At 38.4% G+C, this 20,787-nt stretch overlaps 1 protein-coding gene across 1 annotated transcript; it reads right to left on the bottom strand.

Moving 5' to 3' along the window:
- Positions 1–6,443: 6,443 nt before the first annotated feature.
- Positions 6,444–19,950, bottom strand: LOC124615687 (transcription initiation factor IIB). Its single transcript, XM_047143719.1, has 7 exons — positions 19,793–19,950; positions 19,597–19,707; positions 15,758–15,944; positions 10,189–10,404; positions 8,065–8,197; positions 7,053–7,174; positions 6,444–6,809 (listed from the first exon to the last, which is right to left on the bottom strand). Exons 1-7 carry the CDS (start codon positions 19,807–19,809, stop codon positions 6,648–6,650), a joined length of 948 nt encoding a protein of 315 aa, XP_046999675.1. The 5' UTR covers positions 19,810–19,950; the 3' UTR covers positions 6,444–6,647.
- Between the last annotated feature and the right edge of the window lie 837 nt (positions 19,951–20,787).

The following is a 20,787-nucleotide window of genomic DNA, read 5'->3' as shown; positions in this document are numbered from 1 at the left end:
GAGGGCCCACTGCTGATGCCTATTCCTGTGTAGCAGACAGTACCTGGCTGCCACGTGCTGTTCTTGGCTTTCAGTGCTCTTTTTCTGCACTATGTATTTTTATGTATGTATGTATGTGGTTTTCCCACCCCCAAGAAGGGAGGAGTGATGTACCTTCACTCAAGATGTGCGTGATTTCAGAGATTGCATGTCCGTTCAGTACACAGGTCACTTACGGAAACCACCTGTGTAGGCCCCCTTGTGCGTTTTGGTGAGCCACTGAAGAAACAGTATTATTTAAGCAATCACAAATGAGTGCTCAGCATATTCTGTAACCTGTATTACTGTTGTCCATTCAGTGTGTTCAGTGCTAAGCACTGCCTATATTTCATTCATTGTATTTTACATTGGTGCTATAAACTACTACATTCCATAAATTGTGTTTGTTCTTGCTATAAAATTTATCAATACCAGATAGTATCATTCGCCCTCAAAATTTCTGTGCATATCAATGATGTCACAAGGGCTTGGAGATGAACTGTTGAAACAAATGATGGTGTATGTCAATGACCTACTCCTTGCAGATGTCAGCTGGGAGGAACATTGTCACTTGTTACCTAAAGTTTTGTCCATTTGGGTTTTATAGGTGTTTCATCTGAAACCAAGTAGTCAGTGAATCGTGTCAACATAATTTATTGAAGGAAGTCCAACTGTGGGTGTAGCCTGGAGTATCAAATTGCATTTGAGGATAAAGACCAAAGTAAAGAGGCCAGAAAATTTATGCACATATATCATCAAGGCTCATCTGGAATCTGTTTGAATATCCCAGAAGTAAGAGAGAGCTTGGACTTTAAAAATTATAGATCTGAAAAGACCATCAGCAGCCACACAAATTGACAATTTGTGTCCCCCAAGAGGCCTTATTTCCTTTTTAGGTTCATATTTTCTATTGATAATTGGAATAACATGACTTAATAAGTATATTAAATAAATCAGTGTATCACAATGGGACAGCCGAAGTGAATGGAAATCCTACCCATGGCAAGGAAAGGAAGGAAGGAAAATGGTAACAGTTCTACAAACTAGTAAAATGATATTCTCCAAAGATAAGCATCTTAGAAGCTGACAGACTACTACTGCAGGTTATTTAAAAGTTAATCAGAACTATCCACCAACATACTGATGACAGCTCGTATTTATAAATCTGTTCGCATTCATTTTGCCTTGTACAAACATTGTGTATAATCTGTTTTCTACTGGATAAAAGTTTGTAAAGTGAAGATTTAAAACTTTAATAATTTTTGTTTTGTAAAAGCATTTCTTGGGAATTTGAATTTTAAAAATGGTAGCAGCATTGTAGTCCTTTATTCAGCAAAGGAACAGTTTATTAAAGTTTAAAATTAAATTCGGTACTCTGTTACTGAAAAATAAGCTAGTTGGGAACACATTCAAATCTTCCTAGGGAGTAGATAGGCGACACAAAGTATTTGTCTGATAGGGGAGCTGGATATGAGACCTGACATGTCAGCTACTGTTGCTCTCAGAATAGCTTCCTCCTCTGTTAGTAGCAACAAGAAGTGTGAGATGTGATATACGCCTGCTGAATGTGTGTAGTTTTCTCTCTTCCAGAATTTTAATTATAATGACTTTTTCATTTCGTTAGAGAGATCCCTTTCGCAGTGCAGTATGATTTCTTTGTTCATAGAAGTAGCTACTCTTGTAGTATCATAAGAAATCAGCACAAAGTAATAAGGCGTTTGATTGAGTCATTAAGTTACAATTGTAAGAAGAATTTTGATAAGTTTAATATATTTAATGTTATATTTTAAGTACAGTTAAGAAGTATATGCTTATAAATAATAGGGAACTTCTTATGTGTTAGTATTTTTAATTTTCACGCATGTAAATTTTTCAGAATTAAAAAGGGGTGATTGGGGAAAGTAAGTAAGACTTTCTCCCAGCCACCATCACACACACACACACACACACACACACACACACACACACACACACACACAGAAAACCATTCTGTCAGTCATCCACAATGGGAGCTGCTAGGGAAAGCTTTGCACTAAATATGTGAATGTATAGTGTGCAATCAAAGTATTTTTTGCAAGGTTTCTTCAAAATTTAAAAATAATTCTGGAGCTGTATTTTCTGGTATGGTCACTAGATAATAGCATCGGAGAGTTGTAATTCAACATTAATATGTATTTTATACAGCATGTAACAAACGTATGGGCAAATTTTTAGGAAACATTTTTTACACAGAGAGGAATATGTTTTATATGGACATGGGCCTGGAAACACTTTATTTTCATGTAACAGCTTATTTCCTACTCCACTTTTCTCACAGAGATATGCATTCTTTATACATAGATGAATGTGTGCTATGTGGACATGGAGTCAGGAACACTTTACATGAAATTATGTTCTTGCAGCTGACAACAACCCTATTGTCAGCATAAAACAATTAGCTGCGAGGAGTAATATTGACCACATGACTGTCAGGAGAGGACTGCATGAGAACCTGTTGTATCCATACCATGAACAGCAAGTGCAGGCACTATCAGCACCAGATTTTCCTGCACAAGTACACTTATCTGAATGGTTCATTCAACAATTTGTCAATCCTGATTTTAATACATATCTGGTGCTCACAGACTTTTCAAAGTAGACAATTAACGTGCTGAAGAGTTGTAGAAACAGCTCTAACATGGAAATAAAACATTTATTTCCTCTACATGTAAGGAATATTCCCAGAAAATTTGGCAAGACCTTTTCGTTACACCCTGTATATATCAAGCATACCATTTGTTCAATTAGACATATTTCAATTTGAGCACGATATGAAATTAATGAGTTCATAAAGTATTGTAAAACTTGTTTAGATTAAATACCTTTACAGCCTTCAGTTTAGATATGTATAGAAATTTGTGGCAATGTATGGTTCTGAGTAGTATTAAATTATCACTTCAGCAAAAATTAAGTCTTTATGAATTCTTTCTGAGCACCCCCTCAGTTATGTCACATCTTTAAAAAATTCTTGTGTTTTGCAGACAAGGGTGATGCTTTTCACATGGCTGTAATCAGGAAAAGATCCCCAAATGGGAACAATGTGAGTGATGTAGTTGGTCAGATGGATTACATTTTGATCAGGCTGAAAGCAGCCATTAGTGAGTCTATGATGGACATCCTATTCCCCATGCCAGATGGATGGAAGCTACACCCCCTCGTCAACTATAGGAATCATGGTGGTACAGCGACACAGTCAGTGCACTCTGCCTAGGAAACTGTGTTGTATGTGAACTTATAACATTCATTAGGTTAGGTGTCAGACTTAGGAGGAAACTACTCTATTTCAAACTCTAAATTGTGTCTAACAGCTGTAGCACTGTACCCATTATAAATTGTTTCTCATGTCCACCAACGTATACTACCACCTGATACTTCGATTCTTTTCATATTAAGGAGCTCTGTTTTGAAGAACCCATTTCAGAGTGAGCTATTACATGTATTTTACTAACATAACTTGCAACTTATATGTCAGTTCATAGAGCTATGGTTAGTGTGGGCTCTGAATGTCAACAATGAGGAGAGAACTCTGTTGCACTGGTGCATACACAATTGCTGTAAAGGACTTGATCGCATTATACATTTTTCAACATTTTGTTTCACAATATATCTACTGGATTTGTTGGAGTTTTCCCCCTGTGGATGCATGTTCTCAAAGGAAATATTGGTCTACATCTTCACTGCCTGGCATTACAACATATGCCATCCATAATAATCAACCACATACTTCATAAGCATTGTGGATTTGATGATTGTGCTTGCTTTGTTTCAGTGAAAGTTTCAACTATGCTGTAATTACCTAGAGTCCTGTCTTTGGCACTTGCACATTTACTCTACAGTGTAAAATGATTTTTAAATATTGCAATCTGAAATGCTGCCAGGCAAAATGTTGGAGCAAGAATATCACACACAATGATGGAAGATATCTACAGCTTTTTCTTCTATTTAGTCAGTTGCCACCCCACTAACTCTCTTTCACTGCTGCAACAAAGTAGTTTTTCAGCTTTTCTATCTGAGCTGTCCCTGTAATAAGTAAGAAAGATGAGAACTGTGTGCCTCCTCAAAAAGCTGTTGTCCACCATCAGTCTTTGAAATAGGAACTGGTCTACACTAAAACACCTCAGATGAACTGACTGATAACCTGTATGCTAGGGTTCTGTACTAGATCTGGGACACCAATTGAATGAGTGTGCAACAAAAGCAGCCACCAAACAATATTATACAGTCAATTAGTTGTTTGAATCTTGCTGCCTTTCATGTAGAGTCAAACGGTCAAATTAGGCAAGTACACGAAGCACATGCTCTATGAGGTATGATCATCATAAGCCACTCCAGTAATATTAGCATATGGGAGGTCAGCAAACACGATGGGTAATGTGGGAGGTGTCCAGATACTTTTTTTTTTTTTAAATATTGAACAGAACTATGCAAACCTTTGGGAGAAACGATGTTACAAAACATTTCACTGAAGAGACTGCCACCACTGAACTCTTGCAGGAGGGAAAAGGGGGAGGGGGGGGGGGGGGGGAGGCAGCAGCAGCGAGCAGCGGCTGTTACTTTTGTTCCAATACTGTAGTGTAACTGCAATTATGCCCGGAGAGCAATGAATTCAGCATAACATGCAGTTCATGTTGCAGTATCTCAATTAGCCAAACAATTCCACTTAGGCCAACCTAATTTATGAGAACTACAATATCAACACCTCTAGATTCTCAAGAAGGACAGTCCTACAAGTATCTTTTGAGTCTTGTCCTCTCTAGTTTCATAGCAACATTTTTTAAGAAGATTGTTAACCACTGGCTCACTTTGATTCTAAAAGCTACGGAGTTTCTCAACTTTCCAAAGCAGGCACATGAGAACTTTCCACCATGACAATGTTTTTGAAGGTGGCTTTAAAGCAAGCTTTTACATGAAAGCAACACTTAAGAAGCATTTTTTCAACCTTAAAGGCATACTGTCCTTGAACAGTTCCATGAGGACACATGTCTATTTTTATAAGGTCCTGATCATCACAGGTTTCAAATAGGGAACACCTGTCTAATGATTCCCAACAGGACAATCTGTCCTTCCAGGAAGCGTTTCAATTGCAGTTAATAGTGCAATCAATCACCAAAATTAGAGACCCATTAAAAGTGGATCTTATTTAAGGATGAAGTGCTGCATTTTGTTCCCATTCCATGTTCGCAACAATTGTCCACCATTTAAAATTTAGTGTTTGAGGTTTAGACAATAGAGAAGAATGTACTTTAGTAGATTCTCTAATGACAAAATCTTTTAATTACTGATCTGCACATACTATATATTTATGTTCTATCTATTTTGAAACCAAGGAACAACACCGAACAGTGTTGTTACCACATCTAAGGAGTAATCGTGCAATGCAGGCTTTTATAAACCAGTATTTGCATTTTTGTTTGTATCAGCTTCAGGTCATGGTCCACGTCACTTTCCTACATAATGTTTTGTCTTCCACTGCTGGCAACATCATCAGAGGCAAAAAACACTCAAAGCAGATAGAAGTTCAGACAAATGAACCATTTATACATATCTACAGCAGTTGGTTTGAGACATCAGACCGCTGCCTATACACCAACATATATTACGGGACGTGTCTAATAGTTTTCTGTCAAAGTTGTTTTTGTGTCCTATGGCCTCTGCATCTTAGCAGAATGATTATTAGGTCTTGATAAAATCTTAGTACCTGAGAAATGGATATAGTTGTTTCCTGCTCCCAGTGCATGATCTGCTACTGCCAATTTATCTGTATTGCCCATATGATAATTGCTAATGTTCCTTACGGCTGATTTTATATACTGCTGCTGTGGCAAGCATCAGAGGTGTAGGTTCTTAGCCATTTTCAAATCTTTGTTGTTGGTTTCAGTGTTATGTCAATACCGTGTCTTCTCAGTACTCTGCTGATGCAATCGCACTTTTTATGAAAACATGAATGAGGGAATTAGTCTGCCCATAGTACTTACATAATTAAACCCTTACCTAGGTTATGTAGAGATGAGGATTTTTATCACTTTAATAAGAGAAATAACTGAATTCTGAGAATGATAAATAAGCACAACAAATGTATACAAATATCTACTAACAGGTCTAAGCAATGTAATGATCTTGAGTGCTGTGTGTTTTACTTTGATCATATCAGTGGCTGATAGCAATTGTAATGCCCTACAAGAAATTATACTGTATGTTATCACATTTATTTGTTGAAAATGAGAATGTTGCAGGACACAGACTTTCTTAAAGCTTTCAGTGACCCTCATTTATTAGCAGTCTCTCTCTCTCTCTCTCTCTCTCTCTCTCTCTCTCTCTCTCTCTCTCTCTCTCTCTAGCATCTAGCACGCATTCACACACGAAATCCACCTACATACCTGCAATACTTAAAGAATTATTTTGTTTTTATTTGTGAGTGCATGATACTGGACACAAAACAAAGAAGCACATTCTATTCTGTCATACATACAAATCATTTCATAAAATATACACACATTTCCTATTACACTGGTGGTTACTTCCATATTATGTGAAAACTTTCGAAACAAGGACAGTATCCACATGAAAACTGTGGACTGGAAAAATGTAATTCACATTTGTGGCAACTGGTCAATAGATGTAGCAAACTTAAAATCTTCTGGGAAGAGCTTAGCAGCATGTGGATACATCAGTTTATACGACTGCCGAATAGTCACATCTGCCACACCAGCAATGTCACCAATTTCTTTCTGACTGCGTTTAGCCTCTGAAGCCTGAAATTACAAAACCATCTATAACAATTATCTGATCATGGCTGCATCTGTGCATTATGTATAAAGTAGTAATCATTTTAAAAATATGAAACACAAAAACATTTCTGAACTTTTTAGTTACTGCACTGAAGATTGAAAAATAAAACAAATTCAACTACAGGGATCACTACAATCTCCAATGATCATGTCATATTTGTGTATTTTGAAATTAACTCTCCAAGTGTTTTATAACTAGGAACTGACCTGTGATGCCATGTAAATGGCTGCCGCAGCCACAGAAATTGGTGACCGACCGGGTGCAATGTCCAACTCAACTGCTTTTCTTGCAATGTGTGTCGCTGCACGTTGTACCATATTGGGCAACCCTAGAAGAAAAAAGTGTTTAACAGAAAGGAGAAACTCAAGTATTCTGACAAATTAGTTTTGGGATTATTTTATGCTGTTTTCCCAATTTGTGCCTTAAACAATATCAAAATTAAATGGGGTAAGACAAGAAATCCTCTTGCACTACATATGAGGGGTAGTCAAAGATTTAATTGCCACTTCGAAAAAATAAAATTACGTATATATTTTATTTGTTTGCAGGTGCATGTCTGCAGTCCCAGTACCCATTAAAATCACTACACCACAGTACCATATAATGCCACTAGAGGAGCCGAAAGAAAATGGGGCAGCCCACCAATAAATTGGAAATGGGCTGTGCCACTTTGTTTTCACTCTTCTGGTAAGATGCTACAGCACTTTGGCATCCAGATTTCAATATGTACTAGAAATGTAGATACGTACCAGCAAACAAAGAAAAAAAAAATCACATAAGTGGAGAGGATAACTGAAAACTTATGATTACCAGTCTGATAGTTGCACTTTTCTATGCTGAAAGGCGGCCCACTGTGAGGAAAGTTTACTTAATGACATGGCACAAACAAAAACTGCTAAATTGGATTTTCTTTTTACCACAGTGAAAAATGAATTTCAATTTCATAAGTATTATTAACTGCATATATAAGAATATAAAGTGTCAAGCAATTTTGAACACTTTTTATGAAGCACCACACTACAGTTAAATAATCAAATCAGAGTTATTTTGGGCCAACAATATTTAGTAGACAAACATATTTAAAGTATATACACTACTTTTTCTAACTGAAATTATTGCTACAACATAAATCTAATCTTTTTGATATATGGTGGTCAGAGGGTAGTGGAAAAGTTTACATATGGCAGTTTCAGGAGAGAGAGAAAGAATTGAACTTACCAAGGTTGGAGCAGAAACGTAACATGAAGTCACTAGTGGTGATAATTTCCACATTAGTTTCCAAAGCTTTCAAAATCAATTTGAAACAGCGACCAATCTCCTTTTTACTTATCTTGCTAACAGCACAAATCTCCTGAGAAGGGAATATATATATGTATAAGAAGGAAGTCTTCACAGATCACTGCACACATCAAATCTTATTAGCTTTACAGACATAAGCTACCATAATGAATTACGAATCAAAAACTGCTATTTCCATCAATGATGAGGAATTTCCTCTCATGATATCTGATTGTCAACTTGTAACTTAAATTTGGAAATGCTAAGATATTCCTCTACATTCATTATTTTTACTAAAGCACACTGTTAAATATTTACATAAAACACCAAATGCTAAATTTAAGTCGCCATTAGGTTGAGTTCCCTCAATCAAAAATCTCTGACAGCCTGTCATAAGAGTGACTTTTCTACTCATCCAACTTGGGGAATGTTCATATAGTACCCCCAAAGAATGCTTCTACAGGAAACATGCTAAATTCATTTCATTTTAGCACACCCGAAAAACCCAATCTTTCTGCAGCAATCAATGCTTTATGTAGCAAGCCTCCAGTTTTATGGTTGCAAAAAAACTATTATATGTAAAACTAAGCTCGAAATTGTATGACATTAAAAACAGTGTTGTGGGCTAGACCAAGTTGATGCCATCAGAAAACAATCAATATAGCCCATGTCACTGATTGATAAGGAGGATTCAGCTACTCCCATCAGCTGTACCACCATATTCATCCTTCTAATGAAGATTTTCTGCCATATGATTGGAGTGGACCACCCAACAACAGGTGCAATCATACCATTGTGTTCAATCAAGTGAATAAAAAGCTGCACCACTGGTATCAATAATCATTGCTGTGATGTGGCTTGTCTCAACAGCTTAATTCTAAAAATGCCCTCAATTGATATCAGCCTGCGGCTGAAGTTTCTCTTTGTGCATCACAAAAAATATAACTAACTAGTTATAACAACCGAAGCTGGCTGCACCTCCTCTTCTGCAAATATTGACACACTTCTGGACCAAAAGTACAATTAGTACTAACTCAGCATATAAAAGAAAATGAAATGAAAAGATCTTATGGCATTATTGGCCTGCAGATCCCATTTCATGCTGTTCGGTTGCCTGGAGTAAGTCTTTCTATTTTACTCCAATTTGGCACTTGCGCATCAATGAAGAGGAGACAAAACTATGCAAACATCACAATCCACTCCCCAAGTGAAGAAAATCTCCAATGAGGCAGGAAACTGAACCTGTGTCCCAAGGATCCACTGTCAGTGATGCAAACCACTAGATCATGGGCTAACAGAAAATTTTTGTGGTAAGTTCCTATGGGACCAAAGTGCTGAGGCCATTAGTCCGTAGGTTTACACATTACTTAATCTAACTTAAGCTACAGGCAACACACACACGCCCACACATGCGCCCACACACACGCACCCAAGGGAGGACTCAAACCTCCATCGGGGGGCAGCCACACGAATCGTGGCCAGGTGCCTCAGGTCGCACGGCTACCCCATGCGGCCGCAAGCTAACAGAAAATGTACTGTCTCACTAGTGTACATTTGTATTTCACAGTAATAACTAGTTTTGAAGCCTTGTGTAATGTACGCACAGTAACTAGGCATTTTTTACAGATGTCACAAACAAAATATACAAACAATATACTTCTGTTCATGCTTATGTTTGCTATCACACAGCAAGCAGAAGTTAACTGATTGTTTATTTACAGTACGAAATCCTCAAAATGACACATTGCAAACAAAAGGTGAGAGAAAAACAATGGCACACCACCTCTGCTAGAGACTTGTTCAAGACAATGACGCAGGATTCCTTTACTTTTCTCTAAATGCTCAATGAGTATTATTTATGGGGGAGAGGGGGCAATTAAGAGGAACAGGAATTGCTGATTGAGGCTTTTACAATATAAGTTTCATCTTTCACCACAATAAAAGAGACAAATTTATTGGTAAAACGTTACTGTGTGAGAACTATGAACACACAGTACAACAGATGTGACAATAAACAAATGCAATTACAACTAATTCACACTCTTAATAAGAACAGAAACATACCTTAAAGGTACGTGGTACACCTTCCTGTCTGCAAGCTATATACAAGCAAGCAGATGCAATAGCATCATTGGCCCGCCCTTTCAGATTTTTCCCATCATGTACTTGTTTGAACAAATTGTTTGCACGATCCACAATTGTCCTTGGGAGATTTATACGATCAGCCATAGTAGCTATTTCACGGAATGCATTTAATAGTGCTCTATCTGAACTGCTAACCTGTAATAAAAATAATAAAATACAAAACTGCAATTTTATAAATTTAAAATTCAAAACATTTCACATTATAGGTGACATATGAAATGCATTACATCTTCATTTTGATCCTAAAACATACACTTGTGTATTTTCATTTGTGCAGATGATGCACAGGACAGATAATGCTAAACTGAGACAAAATGTTGGCCAGTGCTTACCTTCAGGAGGCTCAATTTGTAATACTGCCAATATCAACAATTTAGGAAAAGATACATTGCTACTTACCATAAAGAAGACACATTACATTGCACACAGGCACAATTATAAGTCACTTATATAAAGCTTTCGGCACAGCCTTCATCAGCAAAAGAGAAACACAAACCATTCATACACACAGGCAAACACACCTCATGCACACATAACCACCAACTCCGGCCGCTCAGGGCAGAAATGCCATTGGTTGGTTGGTTTGTTTTTGTTATTGCTGTTTTTGATGAAAGAACAGGACAGTCCAAATGTACAGGCCACTTTCATACTTTCAGTGGCTGTTTGGATGTTACTTGACAAGATTTTTCATCACAAAGTCTAGGTAAAAGGATCACAACACAAAATTAAACAAATATGTAAGGTACAGCATCTTCCTCATATGAATTACAGAACATGCTTACAGGGAGACTGCCACAAGAACACATAAGTGTCCAAAAAGTAACTTGACAGAAATTATAAATGAAGCATGTGTGTACTAGGGCCAAAATCCAGTATCATAGTTGAAATTTATAGAAGATTAAACTTCTATGATAATTGTATAGAGACCTCATGATATGCGACAGTGCCTACCTGCATTGTCCATAAAGGCTATTATCAAAGTCTTGTAGGATAGCTATAAACTGAATCCAAGGAAATATGCAAATGATGTACACTACGCAGATTTTAACGTGATGTGCCTTTTCCACCACATTTACTACCACAACAAATATTACAATGACCAGGTCAAGTTTCACATCACCTCTTTATGCAAGTAGGTTACCTCCTCCTCACCAGTCCACTATACACCGACAAACACAATACCAGTCCAAAGTAAACAACATCCATCAATTCAAAAGAATTAACACAGACACTGCTGAATAATAATTCATGCGTGCATACTGGTCATTATATATAAAGTCAAAATATTCTCACAGATATGTTACATATGAACTTCGTGAACAACAAACAGTTGTATGGGTGTCAAAATAGTAATAGTGAGCTGCAACTTTTCTATACAGAAGGCAATATTTTAGAGATAGTACACTAATTCACAAATCAATTTTAACACAATCCAAGCTAGCTGGCGTAAGCATGAAAATTTTGGGTGATGTCTGACAATTTGGAGACTGGCGCACTGTCATATTGCGATGGTTTCACTTTATGTATACGCCTTGAGAGTAACCAATTTTTGAGTACAAGTGCCATATTGGAGATTATGGTAAATAATGCAAAAATCTTAATGGTTTAATCAATTATTGAAGAATGTTATGCATAAAAATTAGGACAACAAAAGTATAATGGCCAAGGTCAGAATCTAACAAGCACAGAGGCAAAATCTACAATGTAAAACGTAAATGGCAATGAACTATGGTCACAAACTTTGAAGTTACTTACCTGGTGTGTGTGTGTGGTGCGCGAGAGAGAGAGAGAGAGAGAGAGAGAGAGAGAGAGAGAGACGGGGGGGGGGGGGGGGGGGGGGGGTGTTACTGAGGATTAGATTTTTTACCCTTAACACAAAAATGCAAGCAGTTATTTCTGTTTCAGATATAGTGCATCATTTATTTATCATGTTACCACAGACCCCAGGCTAAAGTCTACATCAGGGGCAATGGCTGTCACATCAGTGCTTATCTACTGCTCATAAGTTGACAACGTGTCAGTTTTGTGCAGCCAGTGGGACGATTCTTTGGCATAACCAATGAGAGGCGAGAAGAGAGAGAATGTATGTCTAGCACTGAAATTGAAACCATTGTCTTGTTTCTTGTATCAGTGAGTTTCGCGAGAAATATTTCGTGATTTTGGCACTGAGTACTATGAAGCAGACTGATTTAAGTGATTTAGTTCTGCACAGCAGTCTCATTCGTTGTTGTGTGTCTCATTGATTAATTTCAGAAAAACATAAATGTATCAAATATGGTGGTGGAGTGACTACACAATCAATCCGCCTGAGCTCACTCAGTAAGTGGATCAATATTTTTTTAATTAAATCATGGGAGAAGGTAGGTGGATCAATATTTATTCGTGAAAGAGTTGCATGATATATATATTTACTCATGCGGATCTACCTACCTTCTCCCATGATTTGTAATTAAAAAACATTGATCTACTTAGTGTGCTCGAACAGATCGATTGTGAAGGAACAAAGAGAATGGAAATATTTCAACACTTTTTTGAATATGTCATGGGTTGTGACACTGTACTTGGTTTGCAAATGCTAGCACAGTTTAAATAGCTCTGACTCAAACAATGAGCAATTACATTTATAATCCCCATTTACAGCAATGTTTCACTCTTTCTTCCGAATGTATTACTTCAAAACATCTCATCTGCCTGCTGGTCTCCCATTGGCTACATAACACAAACACGCCACTAGCCCTATTCTAGACTTTTACCCTGATCCCATCAAGAAGGTGAAGATTCAGGGACGCGGAACAAGTTCAGATATATATTAACATGACACAAAGACGTCATAGGAATTTAATCTTAATTCTGTATTAATACTTCACTGCTTAATGTTATTCACATTTATGCCACCTGAATTTGAGTAAATCAGTAAGAAAGCAGTTACGCTGAAAAAAAAAAAAAAAACTGAGCTGCCTTCCTACTTTAAGCATTACATAGCTGCTGTTTCTGCCTGTAGTAGCCCAATATATCAGTTACAGAATAAATACTACTACTCACTATGTAGCTAAACAAAAATTTTAAGTCCCTGAATCTAAGATTTTCAGAAAATTTGTAGAAAGAGTGGCTAATGAGATATGCTTTTAATTTTCTTTTGAATAGTATGAATTCTCAATTTCTTGTTTTACATTAGGAAGGAACTTGTTAAATATCTTACCACCAGAGTACATAACTCCATTCTGGATTCTGGACAAAGAAGAAAATCCTACATGAAAATTATTTTTGTGTTTTGTAGTATGACTATGTATACCACACAACAGAAAGTGAAAAAATGCAAAATAATGAACACACTTGTCTACACAATGGTAGATGCTTCTAAGGGCGTAACATGCTGAACTGAGCTGCTCTGTCAGTTTACCCATGTGTTTACTCCTTTTAACTTATGCTGCTGAACTCCAAGGAATTTTACACACTGTACTTCACTTAATCTATGACCATTAATGTCTGCTTCTAATGTTAAAAATAATCATCATTCATCTGATATTACGTAATGAGTCTTTGTGAGGTCAAGACAAACAGTCAGCTGTGAATCACTTGTAGGCCTGCCTGTTCAGCTATCATTTATACTGTGTCTGCTACTGTTCAGCTTGACTATAGTTTAGTACATTTGTGCCATCAGCAAAGATTACAGTTTTTGAAATGCCCTTTCGAGTCGTTGAAATCATTTATGTAGGTTAGAAATCATAGTGGGCCCAGTAATGATTCCTGTGGCACTCAACATGCTATGTTCCCTCATTTTCAAGTTATTTTCATGCCTGAGATAGGGTCCCTTAATAAGACCCTGGGCTTTGTTATGAACTTAAGATTTAAACCACAACATTAACACTTTAGTTTGCTAAGCAGAATTTTGTGAGCCATACAATCAAAGGGAGGGTTGGGGTAGAGGATCTCACTCAGAAGCAAGCAGGGACAGTTTGCCCAGTGCACAATGAAGTGGCAGAGTAGATGGAAGGGAGAAAGAGAACAGAGAGACTGCAGAGAGGAAGGTGTGGTGCAGAGTGAATGAATGTGGTTCATGGGTTATGGGGGCAGAGGTGAATGTGGGCATCATACATGTGCTAGCAGAGAGCGATGCTGGGGTATTAGAGCTCAAAGGTGTTGTAAGGACAATTCCTATCTACATAATACAGAGAGACTGTTTTTGAGGGAAGAAGCCAAATGGCATGGGTTGTGAAGTGGCCACTGAAGTCTCAGCAGTGTTTTCAACTAACTGGTGCTCAACACTGCTCTTGGTCAAACTGCATGTGCCAGAGAGAGCTAGTTGTTCTACATCCCTTTTCCACGGGGTTTGTAGTGTTGACAGATTGCCAACACTACGCATATTATTTAAGGGAGGCGGCCATTAAGCAAGCAGGCGGACTTGATGGTCTGAAACAGGATACTTATGAATGCTATAAAGAAAAGTACGTAGCTGCTGGAATACTTAACTTTAATCTACCATTTGTATACAGCGTTCTTGGTGAGACATTTCATACGATAACTATCAAACTATCAATTGCTATGGCGCCTTGCTAGGTCGTAGACTTTGACTTAGCTGAAGGCTATCTGCTCGGCTAATGAGCGATGCTTCGTCAGTGTAGTCGCTAGCAATGTCGTCCGTACAACTGGGGCGAGTGCTATTCCGTATCTCGAGACCTGCCTTGTGGTGGCGCTCGGTCTGCGATCACACAGTGGCGACACGCGGGTCCGACACGTACTAATGGACCGCGGCCGATTTAAAGCTACCACCTAGCAAGTGTGGTGTCTGGCGGTGACACCACAGGGTTGCTACCTCACCTGCCAACTGTCAACCACCCTGCCCCATCCCTTCCTCCTGCTCCCCTCCTCCTCTCTTCTCACTCACTCCATTCAACACAACCCCTCACCGCATGAGACCTTGTGCCAGTAGAATGTAGTCTGCCAGGAAAATGTAACTGTGGAAATCTGTGTGTATTCTGTTAGTTCTGAACAAGCATTCGTCTGAAAGCTCAGCAACATTATGAGCTTTGGTTATGTGTCTACTAACGACTCAATGTCTCAAATATACGACGAGTCATTATCTCTACTCCTTCCATAGGATACAAACAATGGAAAATCCAGGACAGAACGCAACAATATATTCAATAGAACAGAAATGTCACTGTCAGAGATTACTATCGGCTGCCAACAAGGTGTGCCAGCTAATTTTCTCTGTAGTATTTCTATTGCCCGCAGCAAACGACGTACTGTACATTGCAAACGACATTTTTCCGAGGTAATATCATTTGCATGCTACCTGACTGCTAGTATTTTGTGGTTGTAGTCGTGTTAGAAACTACGTGGTACATTCACCTCATACGTATGTTACTGGGTAGTCAAAATACCTGTTACCCCAGCATCTTAATCTCACAATCACTCAAAGCAGTTATCAATCCTCTAGAAGTTTAATCTTAACAAAATTACATTGAAATTTGAAGAAAATTCTTACCGTTCGGCGGTTCTGATACTTTGAAACTCCAAAACCATCAAATGAAGCATCACCACGACCTGGACCAATCATTGTTGATAGATCTGAGCCATTAAGTAGTGGATTTTCTGGTCCACCAACTCGAGATGGGTCAGCACCAGCTTTTTCATTGCTGAATGTCCGCCATTCAGACCCAACATCAATCACCCTAATTGGAAAAAGGAATAATCATTTTCTAATTATCTCTGGATGACATATTCATTCTAGGATACAGCACCACTATTTCTTATTACTGAAGATGTGTATGCTAAATTATTAAAGAGCTTCAACAACAGTGTTAAAAATCTCTGAATCTGCTTTGTGTGTCACAGTCTTTCTGAATGGAACAATATCAAAATGTGTTCAATGGTATAAATACAATTCCAAGCTTTCCAACAAACTCAATATGTACACCTTGGAAGAAGTGCTTACATCATCCAGGCATGAAAGTAGTGAATAATACACCTTATCAGCTTTTGACAGTGACACTAACAAATTGTCAGCACTATGTAATCACTAAAGTGACTATGGCATATAATCATATATATATAAAAAATCAGAATCTGTGAGAATATACTTGTTGGTTTACAGAGAACAAACGACAATCTTGTTACTAATGTTTTAAAACGGATTAAAAGCAGACAATAGGGAAGAAAATAGAAATCATGAGTAGAGACTGTAAATACAACTACGGAATGCACAAATAAAATTGTCACGACATTTGATGACTTACGCAGCTTGGAATAAAACTATGACCTTCCCATGTTGAATTTGGTCTCTGCTACACATAAGTCTTATCCTTTTTTTAAAAAAACTTATTTACTTATTTTTGAAGTGTCAACAGTGTGATCACTAATCAAAGCAGAGCAGCAGTACCACAAGCTTCACTACAGTGTGTTAACTGTAAGTTGATCAATTGCCAGGGTGGAGGGTGGGGGGGGGGGGGGGGGGGGGGTAGCAGAGGAATCAATTCCACAGGATCGGTTCGAGAACATTTTACCTAACAAGTGACTTATCTTTCAGTTCCCTGACCCTCTTTCCCCTCATACACCTTCACCCATTTCAGTTTTCACTACAATCTGTGATGCACAATGTACACATATATTGCACTTTGGGGTCGACCGAAGCGTCCGATCCCACCCGTCGGCTTTGACCCGTGACGACGGCGCGGAATTTAGTTTGTGAGAGTGGCGTGTTTGTAGGTGTCATTTTGATGCGACCGGCGGTGCTCTCTGGTGGTGTGTTAGGTGATGTTTTTGGTTTAGTTTGAGAGTGTGGTGCCATGTGTGAATTTTGGTAAATTGCTTTTTTTATGTCTTTGGTAGGTATGGATATGACTGTCATGGTCAACAGTTTTCGTTTGTCGGCTATGATGGGGGACAGTGCGTTGTCTCTAATAAAATTTCTTCAACTATTCGGATTTTTGGATGGAGATGCTAAGTGTTCAGTATGTCGTGAAGAAATGAGGCTAACTTAAAGTTCCGGCGTCTCAGACCATGGACGGCTGTATGTGGAGATGTCGTAAGGATAGCAGGGCAAGGGAAACGTTCGATCCCAATGTGTGGCTGTGAATGTTGGTATTGGGAGATGTTTTAGAGCTATGTAGGTCAAGGGCAGTGTCTGATTCCAGATTATATTGAGTTTAGTGGTATTTGGGGAGTTTTGTGATGTCCGTTTTTCTCGTCATTTTTTGTGGTTTTGTATGGGGGTAGTGTGTCTAAATTTGTTCATATTTAGTTTGTCCCCATAAAACCCCCTATTTCCTGCGCTTGTCCCATTAGTGTCATTAGGCTTTTTGTGGAATGTGTGTGTGTGTGTGTGTGTGTGTGTGTGTGTGTGTGTGTGTGTGTGTGTGTTTTTCGATGTATTTTCGTCCTCATAATGTGTACGTAACGACTTTATATGCGCCATATTGGAACCATGGTTTATGGTCGTTTCCGCCATATTTGTGACGTCATTGGTCAAAGCAGACGGGCGGGATCGGACGCTTCCGTATTTCCGCACTTTGGTGCCCTCCTCAGCTTGGAACCCACGCAGCCGCTACTAAATGGGATACAACCTGTACAGAAAACTTACAGCTGTGGCCCCTCTGGTGCCCCTCTCAGCTTGTCATCCCAAGCAGTGGGTAGTGTCACTTGGGTTTTAAACTGGCCCTGAAAGTTTGGTCTACACACAGTCTGCTACAGATTGTGAGAGGAACGAGCCTCATTTGCTTGCCTCAATAGTGCAAACACATTAACCCGTGCTTCAGGATTCCTCAAAAGCAGAAATCATGCACGGAGGTAAAATTCCTTAAATGTTGTTTATAGTCTAAAACAAAATCTTTCTACTTAATAACATGTTTAATACAGGTCCTCACTGCAACAATTATGTACACTTATCACAAGGAAGCAGACAAGAATGGCTACCTCACATACTCTTGTCAATTACCTAACAATTGCTACAATTAAAAGCAAATGACTACCTGCCACGCCTTCTGAGTTGTACTGATCCAGGTCTAGGGAAATGACGTTCTTTGCAAGCTAGGTATAGTGTCATCTGCTGAAAAAGCAGATAGGACATGTACTGGCAGAAGATGGTACAGCAGCAGAATGAATTCCAACTTGTCTATAGAGCTACTACTGGGCATTGCTTAAACATTTGTTATTCCTAATATGCTACATTCTACTTTGGATAGTGTGCACTGTAGCACATCAAGGTTAACCGAAACATTTTCTATTGAATGCACTTTCCTGGAGGAGGATATCAGTGTTTAACATGCAGTCAACAATGAGGTCTTTAGCAAAAGAGCACTAGCTCAGTTTATGGAAGGATGAAGAAGGAAAATGGCCATGCCCTTCCGCAGGAAATCCTCTCGGCATCTGCCTTAATCAATTTGAGGAAATCACAGAAAACCTAAATCAGCATGGCTCCTCAGGTTTGAACCATCGTCAGCCTGAATGTGAGTCCAGTATGCTAACCACAGTGCTAACCTGCCCAGTAATGCACTTTCCTCACTTATCTAGAAATTAAACTAAAATTATCACTTGCTTTGCACTGAAACTTACATGTTATGTTCAATTCATAACTTAAGCTACTATCTTACTATGCATCTGAATATATTATTATAAATGTAGCCCACTTGAAATAATATTAATAACAATTTCTGTTGTACATTCCACTTGCAGTAGGAAGGTTGTGGTTAAAAATGACTACGTACTAGAAACACAGTAACCTTGTATTCAACAGGAACTATTATTGGATGAAAATCCTATTGCTTTGTTTACCACAGCTAAGATTGACTTTTCCTCCTCATGCTCTGCCTTGTCCCTACAAATGTAATTACCGAGAGGCAAAAACCAATAGTAATTTCAAAAAATATCATAACCCCAGAAGTTACAATAATTCTCCTTTTCAGCCAAATTCACAGTTCACTCCACTTTTGGTAACAGCTCTGCCAGTATTATTTAATTTGGATCATTCAATTCTGACTACTACACATTCCTCCTTGCAGAGACAACACTGGTGATTCACATGGAAAAACACATGATTATTTACATCCAACATAGAACTATACGTATCCCCAAGCACAAATGACGTTTTGGGAAGATCAGGTTGTTATTAACACGAAATATACATGGGAGATGTCCGTCAACATTCCGTCCATAAAACTGTATGTACCACTTTAACTTCTCGCAGTTCGACAAGTTCTGAGAACGAATAATCTCAAGGAGTTGAAAAAAATGACAGGATAACAAAATCTTCGTTATACAGAACAAATGGTGCACCATAAACCACTGAACAGCACTTTATTTCTACCACAATTATAACTGTCGACTAACCTGTCTCCAACCACTAATCCACACTCCGAACAAATCTGATCTCCAGCTCTGTAATCCTCTATAAGTGGAGCATCTGGATGCGCGTAGCAACAAATCTTGTTTGTGTCGAATCTGGAAGCAAAACACGAACATCATTACGATCTATACTGAATACTGTACATCTTCAACAAAGCCTTCGTTATGATCTGGTAATTACCTAGATGAACTCGCCATTCTGTTCGTCCTACTGTGTTTCAACAATAAAACTCTTACATTACGACACACATAACACTTCCTCTAGCAAACTTTGGCAGCAAAACAGAGATAATACATTAAGGCTATCAGAGACTATTAGTTGATCTGTCAAGTGTCAAGTACGTTTCCCGCTAAAGACGATGCCCTAATTGCACTCATTACTAGCGTCAAACCTATTATTGCCAAATAGAGGTATATTCGCGCAAATATCTGACAAACAATAAATCGCTGCAAATGTGGTATGTTCACACAAAACAAGTTTCAATTTACTGCTCGCACGCCATCTGACAGTCAAGAAAACAGTTTCAGCGACAAGCGACTGGGCTGCTACAATGTCAAAGTTGGTTTCATTTATTCAGGAATTCGTAAAAATTCTGTTGTGGAAAACAAGCAAGAAACAGTACGACCGATCAAATTGGTCTCGATAGTGGCAGCTTAAGTGGAGGTAGTTTCCCAGCTAACACTCAACCTTATTTCAAGGTGGATATTGAGTTTAGGTTCAGTTGAAAATTCAAGATTGAAAAATCAACCTGTTACACAGCTTATTTCAAGGTGGATGTCGAGTTTAGGTTCAGTTGAAAATTCAAGATTGAAAAATCAACCTGTTACACAGTTTACATCAAGCTGTAAAAATTTAGCTTGAATTAAAATAATTTTCCCAAGCTTGAAATAAACTGTAATTTCTCTGGGAGGCTGTACAGCAGATGCGCGCGCAGCATAGCTTCCATAGACGTCCACGGGAAGCGCCACAAGCGTTCATAAGCCTTGCAGTTGCACTGACTCTGCTAGGTTTACGGCCATTTTATTTTTGTGACGTGCATTAATGATTGCTGACTGTTGTGAAGTTTGTTTTATACTGGAAAATAGTTCGGAAAGTGTGTGGCGTCCCCTGCCTTACTGCTACACCGGGTCTGAAGAAGATATATAGTGTATTACAGGTACGCTGGTGCATTTTTT

Source organism: Schistocerca americana, chromosome 5 (genome assembly GCF_021461395.2).
Source record: "Schistocerca americana isolate TAMUIC-IGC-003095 chromosome 5, iqSchAmer2.1, whole genome shotgun sequence".
Lineage (NCBI taxonomy): Eukaryota > Metazoa > Arthropoda > Insecta > Orthoptera > Acrididae > Schistocerca > Schistocerca americana.
The sequence above is the reverse complement of the archived record's forward strand: the minus strand, read 5'-3'. Positions and strand labels throughout refer to the sequence as shown.

What these genes read in the sequence shown, in the direction of transcription:
- LOC124615687 (XM_047143719.1), bottom strand. An exon ending in GGATTAGTGGTTGGAGACAG is followed by an intron (nt 15,945 to 19,596) that starts GTTAGTCGACAG and finishes TTTTCCAATTAG; the next exon opens with GGTGATTGATGTTGGGTCTG. An exon ending in AGTATCAGAACCGCCGAACG is followed by an intron (nt 10,405 to 15,757) that starts GTAAGAATTTTC and finishes TTTTTATTACAG; the next exon opens with GTTAGCAGTTCAGATAGAGC.